The sequence below is a fragment of the Labrus mixtus genome, chromosome 6, assembly GCF_963584025.1.
Source record: "Labrus mixtus chromosome 6, fLabMix1.1, whole genome shotgun sequence".
Lineage (NCBI taxonomy): Eukaryota > Metazoa > Chordata > Actinopteri > Labriformes > Labridae > Labrus > Labrus mixtus.
The window spans coordinates 9706791-9729112 of record NC_083617.1 but is presented as its reverse complement, the minus strand read 5'-3'; the positions used below and the strand labels follow the sequence as shown (position 1 = coordinate 9729112).

The following is a 22322-nucleotide window of genomic DNA, read 5'->3' as shown; positions in this document are numbered from 1 at the left end:
GACAGAAAAAGACTAAGCATTTTCAGTAGTTACAATCTATTGAATTAGCATAAGCACAGTGTCATTTATTAACCTGAGAGCATTTAGCTCATGGAGAGGAACCCTCCATTTATCCATCACTCATCTGAGTCTGGCTGAATGTGTTTGCACATATCAGTGTTCTGTGTGCACCATGTGATGTGTGTCTATCTCTACATCCCTTCTCTCCCCACAGGGACACTGCAGAGAGTCAACCCCTCGCTCCCAGCATGCATTGCTAGAGACAGGCAGCTATTTATAACAACCAGCTGATTAGCCAGCGAGCTGTGCCCGACAGCCAGCAAAACAGTACTGCTTCACTGGCAAACCCAAATACACCCTTTTTTTCCTCACTCCCACACAGATGCACACACAATGATACATCTAAGCAGATTGAGGCAGAGTAGAGGAGGAGAGGCGGAGAAGGGATGTATTTCCCTTTGTTCCTCTCCGCTACATGTGTTGCTGTGGCAGTGGATCAGTGTGATTGGGAGATGTGAGGCAGATAAGGTGTTATCAGACAGAAGGTCGACACTGTGAACACTGCGACCCTGAGGAGAGACTAGACTTGTGCTAGTCCTCCTTTATCCACCTTATCTCTTCCAAGTGAGCGGGTAAAAATAGGGCCTGTTTTTCTATTGTGCTGTGTAGGACAACAGCTCAGTTTATACTGCACCATTATGTCTTAATGGAACTATGTGGAGAGAAAAATCAATAGAGGAGAGCTGCCAGACTCCGGGGAGCGCACACACATGTGAACAAAAACACATTGACTATGTGTATATATAAACAGAGGTTGGCTGAGTGGGCTTTACCTGTTGAACCAGTCGTCTGTGTAGCGGGGAAATGGGAACGGGTCATTGCTGCTGAAGTCATAGCTGGCATCGGCATTCTGAAAGGACCAAATGGATGCAGTTACAAAAACAACAACAGACAAACAGGGGGGAAAAAGGATGAGAAAGCAGAGAGGAGCATTTTATAGTGAAGTGCTGACCTTATCATTACTGCTCCGAATGGAACAATTTTGAGTTTTTCCCAGTAAATGGCGTAATGTGAAAATCTGCTAGCTTTAGCTTTGATTCAACAGTAAAGACTTGTGGATCAAATTCCAATAAGTCTGAGCAACAGGTTGAGTAAGTCATCAAATGTCAAACTATTCCTTTAACATAACAGACCATTGATGAATGGAAGTAAGAAAAACTCAGTTTGAGACAAGTTGACAGTTAAAAAACAAAAAAAGAGAGAAAAAAAAAGATGTACTCTTTGGGGAAACTGAAATAATGTTTGGTCAGAGAAGGGATTCCAGGCTAAGTAAACTGACGCAATTAATGCTAGCATTTAATTCAACAAGGCCCTAAAGTAACAAGATAAAAAAGGAACAGTAGTGGAAAAGCAAAGGAGATGGACTCAGGTGAAAGACACACCGAAGAGACGTTATCGCAGTGAAGTGTCACAATGTCTGAAGACACACACACAGTGGTGTACTGCAGGATGGATGCAGGTATATGTGGAGTATTTACAGTCAGTGTTGGGTATATAAACTTGAATCCAGTGTGAGGAGACAAGTGTAGCTCATTGGGTTATCAGCCATAATATCTAAATCAAATAACTAATAGTTACTAGCTAAGTTAATCAAAATATAAACGACAACAATCTGAGCAACGTCACACTATTTTGTTGAAATAATGATCTCTTCATTATATCTGCCAAGGGGGCTGTGTTATATGTCAATATGTCACTGCTGCAGGAAGGTGTTTTTTTGTAGAATTATTACACGTTTTTTATGATCTCTATTTATTTTTTATTATCTTGTAACTGCAAGACAAATTTCCCTTTGGTGAGAATAGTCTTATCTTATCTCATCTCGTCCTATCCTATTATGATGTGCATGATTGGCATTTCAGGTTGACATACAATGTGGAATATTTATTAACTTTCTTTTTGGTCCACTTAATATTCAAGAGCAGTTTTTAATGTTGCAGTTCATAACACAGGGCAATCATTTGGAGAGTAGCTTCACCAGACATAGCTACAGCACTACATGCGCAGCCAAATATAGCAGACATCCTTGGGAACTATCATGCTTGTATTGCTCTTCCTATAACGCACTTCTGAGGTGCATTCAAGCTACTGCAGTCTGCAGTAATCTCTCCTTTCTTTACCTGTCACTCACGTCCCATTGAGTGCTGTTTACTTTGCTCTGTGTACTCAGTAACAGATGCTCTGTGCGGTCATGACTACAGCGAAGTCACAGCAAGAGTTCATTAGCCATATAATCAAACACATCATATCAATCGCTCGGGCCTCACAGCTCTGCTGGCTGGCATTTACGGGAGATGACTCAAGCAGCGACAAAGGGAGAGCGAATCTATTGACCCAATAGAGAAACACTGTAATTATCCCAATGTGGAGCAGGTAAAGGAGGGGAAAGCAGAAATGCTAACACACTGTCTGTTGTTGCATGTTGAAGCGGCAATAGAGAAAAGTTAATTGTTTAATCGGATTGTGATGATAAATATTGTGAATAACCTTTCTGCCTTCTTCTCTCTTTGTGGATATAAAATGAAGAAAAAAGATGAAATCATTTGAAACACGTGGCAAAACATCTGCAGTGTTGCTGGTCAAAATAGTGGAAAGTAAAAAACTGGCTTCAAAATTGGGTTCATTATTCACTTCTGAGGAATCATTCGACTGCCAAAGAGGATATTTAACTTGTGTCAGGAGCACATGTAGTTCCCTTTTTCATTAAATGGAGTGAAAAGTGCTGAGCCCCCAGTAATACATGACGCAGGACCGTGTCCATGAATCACTCGCTCTGCTTCTCAGCCCCATATCTACTGCTTTCAATCAGACTCAGCCCTTCCTCTGGTGTCTCATACACCTCCCTCACCTTTGCCTGGAATCCATCGTCCATTTTCCAGTTCTCATTGTTACAATCACTCTTACAATGTTAGCCAGCATGCCTTGTGAAACTACGCTGTGTCCAAAATCAACCACAGCTCACTATATGGTGCACTATACAGTTAAGGGCATTCACCACTTAGAAGTGCGGCCTGAATGATGAGGGAGCATTCTCATACCCTGTAAAGTGAACTCACTGATCCCACAATGCATTGTGAAAAATACACGAACCAACGATATATACCATCATGCATTTCACTGCAAAGATTTGACACGCAGGAAATGACGCAGTGTGAGCTCAAAACAACAAAAGTAGTTGGTTGTTTTCTTCCCTTTGTTTTGGGTAAATACATTCAACATAACATAAGCTATCACTGAAATTCAAGCCGTGATATGTAATAGATCCCTGGCAGGCGTTGCTACACGTTTAAATTGTGCAGCACAGCAATGACGTCATTATGGAAACTACATTCCTTTTATTCACCATGAGAGGTGGATATACTCACAGCATGCATGTTCAAATGTTGCATTTAAATACATTAATATTTTAAAAGGCAATAAGATCAAATCAGTGTTTCTGAACTATCTGTTTTGGATTGTGACCTTAAAACAAGTCTCTAGTCAAGGGCTCCCTGTCAAATTTCATATGTCAGTGAGCTATAAGCATTTTCACCTGCTTGTTTTTAACTATGCAATGTTAGACAGATCTCTGGACTGCTATCACCACTAAAAGGCAAATAGTGCAGAACCAAAGAGAAGCATGCCCTTTCGTCGTTGTGTCCTGATGTGTTGAATAATGGAGAGGATAGGCTTAGACATGATGTCCCCATGTATCATCTCATCATGGTGGATTTAAACCGTGCTGACACCTTAATGTAGGATCCTAATCTAGGAGAGCTGATGCAGAGATTCTGTATAATGTGACCTTGCTTCAAAGTCTTTTGCAAGTACTTTAAAGTGAAAGTCCCATGATGGAAACGGTAACACAAGGTCCGAGACCACACCTGTGTGTATCTCTAATCTTTAAAAACTGTCATCAGAAGACGTTTCTGCCGCAGAGAATAATGAGCACTCAATAATATACATCTGCACTTCAAGGTATTTTATCAGCTTATGCCCTTTCTCTTTTTTTTGTGGTCATTATTCTCTCCTTGTTAAATAGGAATTCAAACGAATGCAATATATGAAGTGAAATTCGTAGCGGTATGAAATCATAACATGTTGTCATGGTAACTTCCCAGGGTGCACAGCAGGAGAGTCACACTCAAAACAAGGACACAAAAACCCAAGAAACACACCTCAATTGTCCCTGAGCTTATGAATTCACCTATTGATTGATTAATACCTGCTAACCTGTCGGAACTACACACAGATACACTATAAGGTGTAAGCAAGGGGATAAAAGAGTAAAAAATACAAGCTGGTTCAGAAATTATGCAACAAATACTCTCTTATAAAGAAATACTATCAGTTTTCCCTCCTTTTTACTCTCAATGCTATTAAGCCAAGGTTGGAAATTTAAAGAAATCTGTTTTTTTCACTACATCTAGAGTCTGAATAGATGTGTTTATTTATGCAGAAATAATTAGAAGTTCTGGGACTTGCATTTGCAGATAAATGTGCCATGAAATTGAACTGCCAAAGCTGTAATTTCTCATCTTAAAACACGCTCAATCTCCAAATCAATTCACCTTTTCAGAAAAATATCTTATGAGCTGTTCCATTGTGATCATAACACAAATTGGCAAATCTGAAAAAAAAAAAAAAGAAGTCACGCACAATCCCACGCCCAAGCAGTAACGTTTTGTTGTCCAAATCAGATGCAATCAAAAAAAACACACATCCTCACAGTCATTTAGAGTCCAACTCAAAGACGCGATGAACTCAAGATGACATTTTGTTTCGCTTCTTATGGTATTATTCAGCTCATAGTAGGAGGTCTCTGTTGGACTACAAAACACAATGACGACAGTAGCAGAGCAGGATCCGTGTCTTTCTGCCCACGAGTGCTCTCACGCACACAAACACACACTTCAGATCTATGCACAGCAGGATCCATCGATGGATCCAGTGGAGTGTGTTCCTGCATCACCCCAGCTGAGACGGAGTGTTATTTTTGGGTCTGTTCACAGGCAAGACACATGCAAAGGCAGGAAAAACCTTGGCAGTACGTTGATGAACATGTGTGAAGGGGAAAAAAGACACTTAAGAAAGCTACTATTGGAAAGAAGAAAACTGAACCTGCTTAAAAATGGTTTTCCAACGAAATATATGATGATAATTGGGGGTGCAATACGCAGACTATATTCATATTTCCAACTGTAATTCTTGTTAAAACAGTCAAACAGAGGTGTTTTGAGTCTTACAGAGCAACATGACTCACTCTTACAAAACACCTTCGTTTCTCTGGAAGATTCATGTCCTTGGCTGCAGGATGACACCTGAATGCAGTCACAGTGACAAAAACTGTACATTTCAAGTCCGATCTAGCTAAGCGCTCTGCTTATCCCCGTTCCAATGTAACCATGCCTCTTGTCCTGTGAGTTTTTATCAGTATTCTGGAGATGGAGCATCACATTATGCAGCGCCAACCACCCTGGCATTATCTCTGCTTGTGACAGATCGGCCTGCCATTGTGCCTGCCACAGCGCAGGGTGCATTAACATTAAACAGCTCGGCCTGCCGTCTGCCTGTCTCCGCGTCCTCCAGGAGTACAAGGGGACTCGGAAGCCATGGAGGCAACTTGGGGAGGACCTGTCACTGCTGATGGTGAACGGCTAAAGTCCATGAAATCTAGCAGCTGAACCGCTGCTGCTGTTTATGACAGCACTTAGAGGAAATGAAGGAAAGAAAGAAATGAATAACACTGAGGTACTCACATAATTTGATGCCAGGTCTGGATGAAGATAGTCGATTCCTGAAATGAGATATTGACATTTTTCAGTGAAATAATTAAAGATAAGAGGGAGTGAAGACAGTATGACCTACAGTGACTTATTGTTATGAAAGAAAAGTTTCACAATCATTCAGTATTGTTCTTTTTGACATCGTGACATCAGAGAATGATTTACTTCTGACAAACAACTTTTTTTACTTCTTTACTTTACTTCTTTACTTCTTTTTACCCGCCTAAGGACTACAGATGAATTTGAGCTTTTACGTTGGATTCAGCATATATACTTTGACGCATGTCACTGGTTTGCTCATGTGTGCTTTCAAAATTCTAATAAATGAATAAATAAATAAATAAATATGCAGGACAGCTAAACCTTACAGTCTGCTGTGTCACATCTAATGCTCATTGAGATTTCACCTGTGAAGTGTAAACAGATTATGTGATAACACAAATGTTAATGCATGCAGAACTTTTTTTTATGATTTTTAAACATTTTTAAACACTGAGTATAAATGTGTCCTTTGTCATTGTATGATGAGAAATGACACTGCATTTAGGGCTTTAAATGTTCATGTTGTGAACTTTTCTTTTCTGCGACGTGTTGCTTTAAGAAAACTTAAAACCCAGAGCTTTGAAGCTGTCATTAAGTTAGCCATCACAAATAGAGGAGGGCAAATGAATAAGCTCCAATAAATGTTGTTATACCAAATTATACGAAAAATGTATCAGTAGGCTCTCCCCCAACCTTCAGCGAAGTAATCTGGCACTACTACCAATCCGACGTCCCTGACGGACTGTGTCGTCCACTCAACCACCTCTCTCCAAGGAAGTGTGGACAACAGGAACGCCAAGAATACAAAGGAGAAATCCTTTCTGTATATTATCCCATAATGCTGTTTTTTTCGAGATAACACTTGTTATGACTTGGCGCAATACAAACAATGATTGATTGATTGATTGATTGATTGATTGATTGAGGATAGTATTCCTAAGAAATATTCTGTAAAGCAAACGTTCATTACGCTTCCTTTTATTTTTAATTAATAAGATGAGAACAAAGTAAGTGATTAAACAGAATCATGAGTAAGTGCAGCTGTAATTGAATGCTTTTACACAACACTCCTGGGTGAGGAAACAACAGCACATCATGCTCACCATCGTCCATGATTGCGATGGTTACTCCTTTCCCCGTATAGCCCAGTTGCCAAGCTTCAGCCACATTAAGATCCAACCCAGGAGTCCCATCTGCTTGGCCCGTGTTTATCTAATCACTCAGACAATATGGAGAACATCCGTGACTCATGGCACCCAGGTGAGCCACGATTAGAAGAAAAAAACAGTCAACATTGAGTCTGTGTGTGTTTGTGCGTGTGTGTGTGGGAAGGAAGAGGGGAGATTGGAGCGGGAGAAAGGGGGAGGTAAATGTCAGCGATACGGCACATTCATCAGACGAGAGGGATGAATGACGGCAAAGCTAGCCGCGGTGTAAAAGTCACGCTTGCCAGTTATGGTAAACAAGAGGGGAGGAATAGGCAGCATGAATGCAGCCGATAGACAGTATTGGCGAGGCTAATTAAAGAATGAATAACAATGTTGATTCAGAAAGTAGTGGGGAATATGCTGTGCAGCAGAGTAATTAAGGTGGAAGAATGTGGGTTGGTCCTAAAGGTCAGGGCGGCATGTAGACGGCTGCTCGGCTGATTACTCACCAGATACCACTGTTTGGTGAATAGAGGGTCGCTCATGTTGACTTCGAGATCATTGATATTTCTGTAGCCGCGCTTCTGACGACTGAAGCCTTCCTGCTCAAAGACATTCTTTACCTAGAGGGAGAAAAAAGCAGAAGAAGTAGCTGGTCATTGTCGTGGTTTGCCTAAAGGAATCATACATGGAAAATGAAATCAAGGTGCACACGAATCAAACTAGGATCTTTAAGACGCTGGTAGGTGTAAGCATGTTCCATTCTGTGAACAGGAAATCAGCAAGCCCAGCTGTGCTCTACTGTATCATAAAGGCAGAACATCATGTAAATCAAAAGGCCTATTCTTTTCTTTCCCCCTAATCAGAGCGGCTGCAGCTGGAGCCCGGCTTCCAAACTCACCTGCCACACAAGAGATGGATTTTTGTTTTTCTTCCTCTGCGTATTTTTTTTTTTTTTAACAAAAAGCTGCAATTATGCACACATACGCTTGTGATTCTTTGAAATCTCTGAGGCAGAGGAACAGCTGTGTTATGGATTTCAAATACTGGCGGAAAGCAGCCACAATGTATTTATCAAGCACTAGAAGATAACATAGAACAGAGAGTCTACATGATTGGGATTCAAGCGCTTGATTGGCTAGCAGCTGGCATAGAAATGGCTGTGTGTCTTTGACAAAGATGTTGTGATTTCATTTCTACTGCATGTTAAAAAAAAAAAAAACAGCAACACAGCAAAACAAAACTCTCCCAACAACTGACTGCACTCATATCTGGAAAGTGGTCTTGAGAATAACATCTATCAAATCAGTCAATTCTACTTGAAATCGCATTCAAGTTCCAGGGGCGGCTGTGGCCCAGTGTTAGAGTCGGTCCTCTTTCTTCAGGTTGGGGGTTCGATCCCCAGATACTGCAGCCACATGACCGATGTGTCCTTGGGCAAAACACAAGAATACTGACTTCAGGTTTAGGTCCACTTCTGTCTCTTTCTCTCTCTTAAGTGTGAAGGTGTGGACTTGTTACCTATAAAAGTTCACTACTCCTCTAAACTTAAGGTGACCATGTTTTCAAACTGCCAAATCAGTGACCTGCACTAGTCACACAGGTTGATTCCAACCTTCAATCAATCAAACTGTTGATGTATGGTTTGATATCCACTGTTTGTATTCCTCTGGGATATTGTTCTGGTCTTGAAGATGTTTCACCTCTTGGTCTTTTAGGTAAATCGTTTTCAAGACCTTACACTAAGTCCATCTGCCCTTTTGGATCAAACTTCAAATGAACATGACCTGAATGATTGAGAACAACACAGACAGCTAGTGGACAATACTACTCTGACAACAAACAGGAACCAGCACTCCTTCAGATTCTGTGTCATAGTATTTATAATCGTCGCTAAACCATTCCTTATCCAAAGCCAGGATGCTGAAGTTATAACATCATATTTAGAGATGACAACTCTTTCAGATGCTCTAAAATCACATGGCAAAGGGTTCCGACAGCTAAAGGCTGCCTGTCTGAGGACCCGAGCAGCTGAACTGCTTTACAGACTACAAGCAGATATGTAATCCAGTCGTATTTTCACCTCATTGTCCATGTAAACATGTCAGCATCATACAGCACAAAACCAATTCCCCGTGGTGTGAGATGCTGTTATTGGTGTCCGTCTGGTGTCAGACTTTCAAAGCACATGATGTCAATAACATCACCACGACTTGCTTTTTCTAAGACCTTAGTGATTCTCCCACAAACACGTCTTTCCTCGACCTCTTGACGTTTCAGGTCAAGGATATATGTTTTGGGAAAATAGACTAGGACTTTTTACAAAAAAAGCGCTCGTTACTAGTAGCACGCTCTAAACACTTCAATAACATAACTCAAATTTTATAGCCGAATCAATAAAAACCAAATGTCTTTTTACATATTAAAAGCTACATTTTGAAAATGGGTCCCTGTGGCTTGATGTTCCTCTCGTGCTTCCAAACCCACTCTAGTGCGACTGAGGGAAACAGGCATTGTCCGGTGTGTTTACCGCCACAGATAAGAGAGCAGAGCAGCACTTAAGATGGCCTTTTAAAGCGGCCGAAGCCTATTCATCCAGATCTTTCTTTTATGGCACACTCGAGGCAATCAGGAGACACACACATTGTAAATCAACACGTCAGGAAGTCCTTTGAAGGAAATGTCACCCCCGACTATATACGTACATTTTGTTTTATGCATGTCTATCTTCTGCCAGACATTTTTAGCTGTTTTTCTTCCTTTTTAAATTGGCTGAATTCAGAGGGAAACCCCAAACACTCTCTCTGCATTATCGCTGCGCTTCCTCCTTCTTTCCATCCATCATCAATTTATTCCAACACTTGGCAGGAGAGCTGGTATTTCCCCTGAGACGGCATGTCATACTGCCCACTCACAACATCAAACAGTGCCCATGCACCACCATCCCTCTCCGCCTTTTTGCCCGCTGCCTGCTCACAGCTCACAACGCTTCACTTCACTTCAAATCAAAGAGCCGTGTTGCTCCTTCTGTCTCTCCTTTTCTTACTCGTCCTCGTTTCCCTCCTGGCTTTCCCAGACATGTGTCTTCAGGGTCAAGGGATGCTGCCCATTGACAGAGATTTATTCCATTTTCCACCTTTGTTTAATTCAAAGCCACTTCCTTGCGTGCCCTAAATAGATTTTGAATGTATTGTCCCATGTAAGATAGGAGGGGGCGGAAGGGACCGTGGATGGGTGGATAGGGTGAAGGCCTGGATGTGCAGATGAATAGACGTTTGAAATCATTGTTGGACATGAGAGGTATACGGAGAGGAGGGTTGAAGAAGGACAAGTAGGCATAGAGGAGACTGCTGAGGAATAGAAGAAAAAGATGGTGGTTGAAGTCAGAAGTGGGTCAATGTGCTCCTTACAGTCCAGGGGCTCCAAAGGACCAAAGGAAATCCATCTAATACACATCTCTCCACCTTCCTGTATAGCGTATGTGTAGCCTATACATTATATTTTATATTTACTAAATCTGTATATATCCTCATATATATGTAGGTAGGCCTATCTATCTATCCATCCATCCCTCCATCCATCCATCCATACAGTATATCTATCTCAGACGTATAGGTTTACGTAGATAGATACATGCAAATAAACTGATTATTTGAGTATGTTTTTCTCTGTCTGTCTATTACATGACATTCAGTGCTGTTACTTAACTAAATATGTTTTAAAAAATGTTACATCCATGTGTAACAATTCAAATAAAAAATCTAAATGACAATGACTTTGTTAGAAAAATGTTTCTCTCTGTAAATCACAAATAATGGTAAATAATAATTTCCCCACAAGGTCTTCATTAACTACCTTCTGTTTATCTATACATATGTATATATATATATATATATATATATATATATATATATATATATATACGGTAGGTGACAGCTAGCTGGGACTCCATCTGATTGGCTGATCTGTGTGCATGTAGTTATTCAAGTTTAGGTTTGATTGATCAAACATTATTGTCTTATTCAGTGTTTTTTTTATAATGTTCTTAACAGTATGATGATGATGATGATGCTGGTGAAAAACGCTCATGTGTCCACCATACTACCTTGATGCGTTTGAGGAAAACACTTCAGAATGATAAACAGGCGACACTAAATCAGACTGGCTGACCTCATCCATTCCAGAGATGCACAAGAAATCAATATCTGCAGTGTGGCATATGAGCATGTCAAGCATCTGATTAAAAGCCAGCATCTGGAACATTCAGACCTGCCCATGTCCTCGCTGTCTCTCTTCCATCAGCTGCATTAGTTCACTGGAGTGGCTCGCATTTTTTCTCTTTTTCATTAGCACCCCTCACAAGCGCAATTAGAGAGGTTAGTTGATTGTGTGCAGCACGACCTCCATGTTCACAACCTCCAGCAGTGGACAGAGCTAAATGCGACACATCTTTGTGTTTTAAACTGAATCAAATGACCGAATCAATTTTTAAATGAGCAATGGGTCAATCAACGTACGTATGTATTTAACTCTCTTAACTTTGGAAAAAACAAACAGTGCTCTTCTGTTGTTGTATTGCCTAATAAATAAATGCTTGTGATGATTCAGGCTTTGGGGATTATTTTCAGAGTTTATTTTCATGTTTGCAAATAATTTCCTGTTAGAAAATTGCTGCTATGATATCAGCAGCTGTTCAACCTGACAGCTGCTTTAATGAACACTAAAATCATACAACCTTGGCTGGGGACTGTTGCTGCTGACGTCTTTTACATCACAACATTTTCAAAAAATGACAGATCATGCTCACACAGTTTACACCGCAAAATCTGAACGGGATTAATGTGCATCAACATCAGCATGAAAAACAATTATCCTTTTTGTTTCAGTGCATATTTGCAGACATTAGTCGCCGACCTTGGAGCCTATAGACACTGAGTCACAGAACTACACAGATAATGAAGACGCCCCGCACTAATGAAGACCAAACCATGGATTTTTATGTTGCTATTGTCGCTGCAAATGAATAAAAAACATGAAGTAGACCAGCTGGTTTCTTTTTTTTTCCTGTATTACCCTGTTTAACTTTTTTACTTTGTGTTTTTCTACAAAGCATATGAAGAGATAAAACATTTAAATTTGCAAACCAACTTTCTTTAAGCAATTTCTAAGCCCTGCTTTTTGAAATGTACTGCACATTGAAGCAAGCCTCAGAATAACAACTGTCATGCAAAGAGAAAGGGAATCAATTCTTTAGGCTCATGCGTGCAGGTGACACACAGTGTGCTTTTCTCATAGTGCACCTCTCTATTGTGTGCGCTTACCCTGCGGTCTTTTTGGAGCCGCTGTCTGCTGCGGGCACTGCGTTTGCTTCGTCTCTTTGAAGTGTCCTGAGGGTACAAGTGAAAGAGCCCCTCTCCGAAGGGAAGCTGTGGAGAAAAAAAAAAAAAAAAATTAGAGAGGAAGATGGATGAATCCAGGGCAGAAGAACAGTTGGTGGAAAAACACAAAGGTAGTAATCAGGAAGTGGGTGATTGGCAAATACAATAAGTATACAATAGGTTATAAATGGAGGAGAAGGCGGGATGATCATTCTCCAGGTGGGGAACAAGGGCGCTTATTCAATGGCTTCCAGTGAGGGTCTATTTTAAGGCTCTGGAGATGCTGATTTCTACCACAATAAATCAGCGGGGCAGGGAAATGAGATGCATCATCCAGAGATTTCCCTCTAGCACTGTGCTCAGATTAAAGACCCCCTTATGCTTTAGTAACAGCAAGGGGACAGGTCAATCCTCAGAATAAAGGCTTTCTGCTGCGCCTGTCACATCCAATGAGAAAACAAAATTATGGAAGCATGAGGATTACTCTTATCTTCTACTGCTCTTTATTACTACCCTTGGTGATAGAATAATAGATCATGTGTTTAAAGTGTATAGCAAATACAAATACTGCATCTCCATTGACATGATTTGATCATAATAATAATATTTACTTGAGTATTTGCACATCAAACATCCCTGCCTCACTCTTTTATCTCTCTTTGTGCTCTCATTTGCATGTTGGTTCAGATTCTGTGCCCCGGTCTTGTTAATTAGGCAACAATAGAAGATAATTCAGACGACACACACATTGTTTAATGGTGCATATCCCATTAAGACAAATATAGCTGCCGATTACATAACCTGGAAGGCAGGGAGGTAGAAAATTTTGCGGTGGTGGTGGGGGGGGGGACTATTTCCTGGCGAACAAGCAATCACAGACAGCACATCACATTAGGATGAATTACACATTGAACCAGGATTGTGTTGTTGTTGTGGAGGTAAATCCTCATTCAAAGCAGCAGACACCCCTCTGCTCACTGCTACGCCTCACTAGCTAACACTCTGGCCAATTTCTCCCACACATTTATTTTGATATTTGACAAGAGACACACACTGTCAGGGAATTATTTCCATTGATCGGACAAAAGCGGCTTGTTACTTATTATGACACGTTGTTATGCATGCCGCATTGGTCAACCTGTTTAATGAGATCTACCATCTCAGGTGAGTAAAATCCTACTACAAGGAAAAGGTTGTGTATGCCGAGACACTGTGGGTTTAGGTGCATGCTGTCTGTGTGATGAGAGGAAGCTGTTTGAAACATTCTTTTTAAAGAAAAAGCCATTTTAAGAAGGGAAACTGCTTTTCACAAAGTAGGTACAGGAGACAATTCAACCACAATAAACATATTCTCCTCATGCAAAAGTGTAATTTAGCTAATAAACATTATGCCAAGATGGAATCCATTAGATTCTCAAGGATGATATCACAACACAACTTCATGTTGTGAGAGAAACCCCTGCTGATTTAATGGGTTTGCCTTTTTTTTTAAAGGTCGATTTCACCTAAAATAAATGCTCATTTTTGTTGTTTTTTGTTCATAGGAAGAGAAATTGGAAGCACAAATTAATTGAATTAACTTCTGGTAACCTTTGAATTCACAGAGGCCACGGTCCAGTGGGCAGCCTACTAACGAGGGCCTACATTAAAGTGGGATGACGTCATCAAATTAAACCAAATTATAAAACAGTGTAACTAAATGGAAATTTGGAGAAACACCTTTTAAACTGGATTGCGAATTATGCATGACTATTTGCGACAGCCAGACAGAATATAAACGCTGCCAGACTGCCAAGATATGATTATAATTTTTGGAACATCAATAACTGGATTGAAAAAGAAGGATTTCGTACATCGAAGTTTAATCTCCTCGCGAGAAAAGAAAAAAAAAAAAACATGGTCTAAAGTGAACATTGCGTGACTGTTTTCCTCTGAGCATCCTTACCTTTCGGGCGCTCTGGAACCCATGTTGTGTTGCGAGTTGGTGCGCCTCGTCCTGTGCGTCCTCGTGCAGCTCAACCAGAACATGGTCCGTTAACACTCCTTCTGCAGCCTGCGTCGCGAGCAGCAACCGCAGCGCGTTCAGCAGCACTAATAATCCCACAGCTGTCCCATGTCGAGGAGATCCACTCATCGTGTCTGGCTTGTTTCAATCCCCCTGCCTTTCTGCCTGCCTTCCCGTCGGAGTGGACTCTGTGTGCGGGATGCTCCTCGCTAGAGGTGGGAGGAGGAGGAGGAGGAGGAGGAGGAAGAAGAGGAGGAGGAGGATGTAAAGGGGTCGAATCAAAGATTTTGCGGACACATCTCCTCGTCGATCCCTGGAAGTTGTAGCTTTTTATCCAGGCTATAGTAGCTCTTGCCTGTCTTGTTCGAGTGATGAGGATGTGTGTTGTGGACCAAAGCTGCATCCTCAGCTTTCTATCTATCTATCTCTCTCTCTCTCTCTCTCTCTCTCTCTCTCCTCTTCATCCTCCTCCTCCTCTCCTCTCTAATTCATTTACCTTACTCGCTCGGGTACTTTCTGCGCGTGACGTTGTACCAATGGGCTCAGGCGGGTGTGTTCCGGGGTTTTTTTTGTTTTGTTTTTTTTACCCTCTCCCGGATGAGCACGGGGACACTTTTCAGCACCTTGGAGAAATCCTCCTCATCCTCCTCAGGGTTGATAGAAAATGTACTGATTAGTGCCTGCCAATTGTGCCATTTACTCTACACGTTAATCTTTGTTAATGTAATTCCTCTCTCCCTGCAATATTGTACACTTCTCTTCAAGGGTTGAAACATCCATTCCATATTCTCACTGTTTTTTTTTGTAGTGGAATGTAAGAACAGTCGCATCAGACTATAATTGGTCGTTAGGATGTGAACAGCAGGTTGTTAGGAAAAAAAGAGACTGCTCCTACAAAGGCAGCTCATTAAAGGAGTCCAGCTCCCCTGTATGCTCTCGTCCTCCTGACTCCCTGCTGCTACACGCTACATGAATGGGATACAGGCCCGCTGTAGACTGATGTAACAGTGATGTGAGAAAGAAGAGAGCAAGAGGGTGAAATACTCGTACTAATTTCCTTTATACAGCTCAGGTAAAAGAGTACAGGAACAAAGACCTTATTCTTTCTCTGTCTGCCAGAAGTTGTTACTACTGCGGCCTTTCAAGAGTTTTGTGTCAATCTTGGCAACACTTCTCTCTTCACCAATCATACCCTGTACTTCTGTGAGTATTAGTGTCTTTTGAAAAAACAAAGTCAAACATAGTCACTCTGATTCTTTTTGATTTAAAATGCAGAAAGTAGGCAGGCATACTTTTTGTATCGCCAAGCCTGTGGCAGAAGTTACAATCGTTAAAAAATAACTAGAATGAATAAATCTCATGGTCTTAGCCTACATGCTTTTGTTGATCACAAAGAGGCATTAATATTCATTTCAGTCTCTTTCATGAACCACCTCAACATGTCCAGCCATCTCGATATAAAGGTCTATTAAGGCAAAAACAAGATTTTGTCATCCTTATCTTATCTGTCTCCAAGCCTCATGCATTTTTGTATTGCATTAAAAACAATAAAGCTTTATAATACAAGTTAAAAAAAAGTCAAAAAAATAGTCTTAGAACTGCTTGATTTCACTGTCTGCATTCCTTCTGTACCAGTAAATTTGCACTGCTCAGTTCAAAGTGAGATAAAATCTACATGGAGATACAACTAGCCTTATAGAGTATGCTCATACATATTTTATAAAGCATGTTTTATTTTCAAAGTGTTCGTTCTATGACGTCCATATTTAAAAGATGGTAATCTAAGGCATAATGGTGCTCTGGGACATGTAGCATCCTCTGTTAGATAATTAGATTTGAGAGATGTAGTAACATGGGAACACAACAGCACATGGATCATTTATCACAGAAGTCGAGAGGAATAATGATGGTGGATTTTCTATAAGTGGATCCGCTTTACTAATCACAGTTTCCATGCCCCCTGCAGACCTCCTCCCAAAACTCTTGCTATTCTGTAGCACACAGATTATTTATTTAGCCCAGGCAAACCCCTCGCGTCTCCATCACTACATCGTTTCTTCACTGCTTGGGCCCTCAGTCGTGACTTGTGTTTTTGTTGCTGATTCACATTTTATTGAATCCTCTTCAACATGTTTGTCTGCCAAACCTGTTAGTAACACATTCTGATTTCAGTTTTTTTCCCTGACAAATCACAAATACTGTATACTGAGAGAGAAGTGGGTGTATGTTTAGAGGTCTATCCCTCACTGTGAGGTGACTCCACCATAACACTATATGTTTACACTGAAACTTCTCACATCTTAATCAAAATGTACATAAAGGCACTATCTCATTTATGATACTGAATGTTTGAAGAAGAAGAAGTGATGCTGCCTCAACAGATTAGCTCTATTAAGGGTACCAAATTTATAACTACGGTGGCCCACAAGGGTGCTACAACAACAAAAATGTGTTTTTGATTTTGTTGCTGATGCATTTATTTCGGCGTTCTGCAGGATATTTTTTTGTAATAGTGGTAGATTTCTGTCATATTTGTTTTGGATTATTGTTATGGACTTTTTTTATATGCATTGTTTCTAAATGTGCAGACCATTTCTCCAAATGAAATTGTATGAAACTCTGTATGAAAAAGCTCTCCAGTGTTACGTCTGTGAATCCAGCACAGTAAATGTTTGTATGACAGGTGGGGATCACAGCTTTTATCTGCAGTCCTGATGAACAGAGGAATCAAAAACAGCCATCATATGTATAAAGATTAAGTTGCTATGGTTAAAAAAACAGCAGTCAAACCGTATAATTCCAAACATGAAGAAGACTTGACGATTTTAATTGGTGGCCTGCACTGGATCGGTAAAACATTATTTATGAAGTACAAGCAGAGGTGCTGCTTATCAACAGGCAAGGCAGGCAACTGCATGGGGCCCCAGACCAGTAAGGGGCCCCTGCCCTGAGGGCTCACAAACTTAAACCAAAGCAATGGCCCAAAATTTTGCAATGACAGTAGGAAAACTCCCTAAGAGGGCCCCATTAGACAGCACTCACTCTTGTTGCCCTGCTAAGCGATGAATGCATTATTACTGTGGAAATCAAAGTTTGTCAATGAAACTCAACAGATTAAAAATAATATGAATTATCCGTCTATAGGAGAGGAAAAAAGAGGAAAAAAGAGGAAGAGGAGTACATGTCGGGACACTGGCAGACATTGTGCTGATGAAAGCTGTTTGGAGGGCCCCCAAATTGATTTTTGCCTACAGGGACCCCTCAGACTCTAGAACAGGGATGGGCAACTTTGGTCACGGCAAGGGCCACATTCAATTAATTCTCCCTGCCAAAGGGCCAAATTGTAGTATACAAAAACGATCAATTATGAATCAATTATAAAAAAAATCTATTATGTCTTAAATTTAACTCAACATTTACCAGTGATCAAATATTATTATGGAAATATTTCTGGTTTTCATGATTTCATGGCAGATTTTGTCACATTTTCGTCATGTTTCCAATTCATTGATATGTAAAAATTTACCTGAGGGCCACATTGAGGGTTGATGGGGGCCGCATGTGGCCCCCGGGCCGCCAGTTGCCCACCCCTGCTCTAGAATCTCCACTGAGTACAAGGCATCCCAGGAAATATGTGTTCAATGATTAAAGTTTCAAATGAAACACAATTTGATTTGGAACATGCAAATACAGATAGTCATCCGACCCCTCAGTTTGTATTAAAACATTGAAGCTTGGAGTGTTATTAAATTACTTTTAATCTAATCGACTCTCCAACCTACATCCTAAGTTTGAACTGTGTCTGTGGTGATATTTGAGACAGCGTCTTCTTTGTAACAAATAGCAAAATCAGGATTTTTAATATGGTCGTTTTAACTTTAGTCATGCTCCTTTTCAACACTCTCCACACGAGAAAAATCTACACAGAGGGATTCATTCACAGTGCGTCTGTTGTTTAAGTTCAACAATAGAAATGTCTTGGTCCTCCAAATTTTCTCTCCTCAAGCAAATTTTGGGTCTTTTATTCCGTAAATGAAAGAAAGAGTTATCAGTGTGATTCTAATAAGGGCTGTAATCTTTTGTAATGTCATTTATTAACTTCACTAAAAACCGAACAGTCTATAATATTCGCAATAAAATGTTATATTGGCTGCACTTATTGTTTTCAGATGGCTGTGTTCTGAATAATCATATCCTGCGTTGAATGTTTGTTGTCAAGCTCTGGAGACTTTTTGAAAAATGGATATTTCACAAATCGTGTTTCAGACTGAATCATGACATAAGATTAACGGAGCTGTTAAACGCAGCGATGTGTATCTGCAGCAGTGTTGGAGGAGGAGCCGAACAACATGGATGTTTAATTTTTAATACCCACCCCGAGGCTGGAGTGGATGCAGGCTGAACATCAATGTTTCTGCTCAGAGTTTCAGTGGGATCAGGAGAGATTAGTCTGCCAGCAATGATACTTAAAATGATCAAGCATGCACACAAACAAACAGTCCTTTGTGACCTCTGCCACCAACATTTGATACCACACCGGGATTCTTTGCTTGCTCTCACAGACACTAGTATTGATATTTTATTAACTCCTGTACTGTAGGAAACGGTTTTGTTATGCATCTGATATGCAGAGTTTATGAATAGTTTATGATTTCAGAGAGATCCCATCCCTCTGCTCTCGTTTAGATGCGGAATCAAACAACACTCTCTTCAAACGCAAACAAGTGAGCGCAAACTTAGCTGTGAAGTTTAGTTCTGCAAGTGTAACACTCGCCTATTGACACAGTTTCCCTCTGTATTAGCGTCAGAAATGAAGGATATCAAAGTTGGAGATCTTTCTTAACTTTCCCCGTAGTTGGCATTTCAAAGGCAGCTCTATATCATACTGCTCTGTCAGTGCCAGCCAATGTTGTGAGATGGGATATATCTGATTGAGTGGGGGATTGTGGGTACTATTTGGCACTGATTGCAGTGCGGATAGTGTCAATTCTAATGGTTTCATTCATCCTCTCTCTCTCTCTCTCTCTCTTTCTGTCTTCCTCTGTCTCCCTTTCTCTGTATTATAGGAAGCCTGCCTCTGCTTCTGTGAGATAAGCTGCCGGCCCTCACAGGTAGACAGATATCAAAACCCACAGACAAACGCTGGTCTTCATACTGGCAGAGGGTTGACAAGTGATGGCACACTATTACTTCAGTGTCACTTGCTTTAGGTCTTTCAATTTGGCTTCAGCTGTGGTCTTTATATAATATTTAGAGCAGTTTTCAATTTAAAATGTAGAAACTGCTGTAATCAACCCTTGGCATCAAATGTATGTGTGGTCAGTGTGTAGGAGATGTAATAGGATATAAAATATGTTCAAGGGATATCTATCAGTGAATATGGCAGAGTAAAGCCAGGCTCAGGAGTTTTGTGCTACTTGCTACCCCTCCCAGCAATTGGGACAGAATCTGGTTTTGGTCCTTGGTTGCTTCCAAAGTCAAAACATGATTAATCTCTTTCCACAGATTCAGTATTTCTATGCAGAATCTGTGGGTGCTGTGTTATTGAATGTGATCTCATGTCCATTTGTAGTACACAGAGAATGGTCTAGGCCTGCAAGATGTGAGAAAAATATACAATGCGTGATAACATTGTTCAATATTAAAATGGTATGAATTACCAAAAACAAGAATTAAGATTGCATATTAGCTGTAACAGTTTCCACCTGCTGTTTTACAACACTTGTGTTTGCAAAATGCCCCTTCTGAACCCCCCCCCCCCCCCAAAAAAAATGTCTCTTCTAAATTGGCACTGATTAATCTGAGAGTAGCTGATAGTTTGCTTTAGCTTCATCAGACTGCATCAAAATGGTGTAAAAGCATGAACATTAGTTTACACACAGGCCTTCGTATGATTGGTTAAATATACACATGCTGAATGAGAAAGAATGGCTTGACTACAAATGTTCTTGTTTTTTTTTAATTGCGATAGATTCAGACTTTCACGATGTGTATTAGTGAGAATGCAATAACGATAAAATCCCATTAAATTTCACAGCCCTAGTTTGATCTGCTAGCATTTCAGCTAGTAGTACAGTTGGCTGTGTGCAAGAAGCGAGTCTGTGTGGAGAGCAATGAAGAAGAACACAACCCATCATGATAAAATCCCTGAACTCATCAGCAATGATCCAATGACGATCAAATTTTAATTAATCAATGTCTTTAAACAGATAACTGTATGCAAGTGCAGCTAACAATCATTACATAGATGTGTCTCTCAATTCCAATTCTACACTCACTTGTAAAGTCGCTCGTTGGACGGTGAACATTTAGCCAACGAGCTCCAGAGTTGGATCCAGATTATCTGATAACGTGAGGGGTTTAAAGACGTCTTGCACTCTGGATCTGAAAGTGATTTCTGAGTGTGATAATAGCCAATGAGAGTGACAAAGAGAGAATGAGAAAAAAAAGCGACTGACTGTGTTTTTCAAGCAGTAAACTTTCCAGCTCTGAGGCTAATTTAAGCTAGCAGCTCTTAATATTCCACTTTAAAACTCATGTTACCTGTGTTGTCTGTCTACAATCATTGTCTCATCCAGACTTGTTTAGCATTTTACTTGCTTTTTCCTGCTGCAAAGCATGACTACAGCGGGTTTAGGTATGTCTCTGTTTACTTCTTAAAGGTCAGTCTCCAGATAGCAAACTCATACCAGATTAAGTGAAGTGCATGCTGCTCCCTCTGCATGCAATCATCTTAATAAAACCCCTTTAGTAAATTTCTCCCTATGTCTTTGAGGCAATCTGATTTTTGAATCAGTTGTGATTTTTAAAACACCTGTAAGTCTGAGCCTCACCGTATCACTGCATAAGTAAGATTTAATTGCAGCTACTCTACGAGCAGATTGGGCTATATCTATTACTTCCATCAAGCCAGCTACAGACAGAAGGGAGCAGAGGAACAACGTGAGGTTATGTCGGAGCGTGATGTGCTGTGAGGCGTAGCAGACAGCAAGGCCAGCTCAGGTGGAAACTCAGGCTCCATTTGTCATGGACCACAACTCAGCAAAATACATTGAAATCATCACTAACCCGCTCATATCTTTCACTGAATACTTCAATGTTACGCACTCTTTGCATACACCCTGTTAAGGTACAGATGTGCAGGGAACACTGTTTGGGAAACTGGCAATTCAGGTTACATCATCCTGCAGATTTTACTTAAGAGGTCTGCCGCTACACTGCTGTGAAGTTTGGATGTTTCTCTCTGCGTGGTGCCTTAGCTAATATAGACTCTATTGATATTCCTGCCTGTGCTTCTGCTTTGCCTTGATCTAACCTTGAACATAATGTAAGCAGTAAGTTACCCTCAAAATAAAGAGTCTATCATGTCTATTCATGAAGTGAACAGCAGGTTTTAGTGTCCTGGGTACACATAAGCACCTTCAAACACTCTGAATATGTTCGAGGATGCAGGTGTAGCTATTAATACACCCAAAAGAGACTGAGCAACAGAATTATTGACTTATGGTCTTCTTTTGGGGAATGTAAGTATTATATTCACTCTTGTTTGATCTCCTCTGGTGGTGTCCTGTAGCCTATAACTCCTGAGGAAATTACTTATCTCTGGAGCAGCTAAATGCTCCAATAGCTAACAACAACAGTTCATGAAATGTTCACTAGCTAACTTTGCCTGGCAAGTGTTTGATTCTGAGCAGTTACTTCACTTCACACTGGTTTTCATACAGAAAACCTCATACAGAAATTGGCTAAAACATTTTTAATATGTCAGCTCAGCTTACTATGGGTACATGATGGCAGCCACATAAACTACAACCATAGATACATGGTAATTGTATCACTTTTTCAAACTTCTATCTTTCCTCGTTTATACCATACGCTGTAAATATTAATGAACGAAGCCTGAGTGACGTCAGCCATCTTTTAA

At 40.5% G+C, this 22322-nt stretch overlaps 2 protein-coding genes across 2 annotated transcripts in view; one reads left to right on the top strand and one right to left on the bottom strand.

The window, feature by feature from the left end:
• pcsk2 (proprotein convertase subtilisin/kexin type 2) overlaps positions 1-14836 on the bottom strand; it is a 29707-nt gene extending 14871 nt beyond the window's left edge. The window contains exons 1-6 of the mRNA XM_061039892.1: positions 14339-14836; positions 12337-12441; positions 7525-7638; positions 6971-7079; positions 5799-5836; positions 834-910 (exon numbers count right to left, since the gene is read on the bottom strand). Of these exons, the coding sequence (XP_060895875.1) occupies positions 834-910; positions 5799-5836; positions 6971-7079; positions 7525-7638; positions 12337-12441; positions 14339-14527 (632 nt within the window). The 5' untranslated portion in view covers positions 14528-14836. The remainder of the gene's footprint in view (positions 1-833; positions 911-5798; positions 5837-6970; positions 7080-7524; positions 7639-12336; positions 12442-14338) is intronic.
• Positions 1-22322, top strand: part of gtpbp2a (GTP binding protein 2a) — a 432981-nt gene that overhangs the window by 382505 nt on the left and 28154 nt on the right. The gene's annotated exons all lie outside the window — the stretch shown is intronic.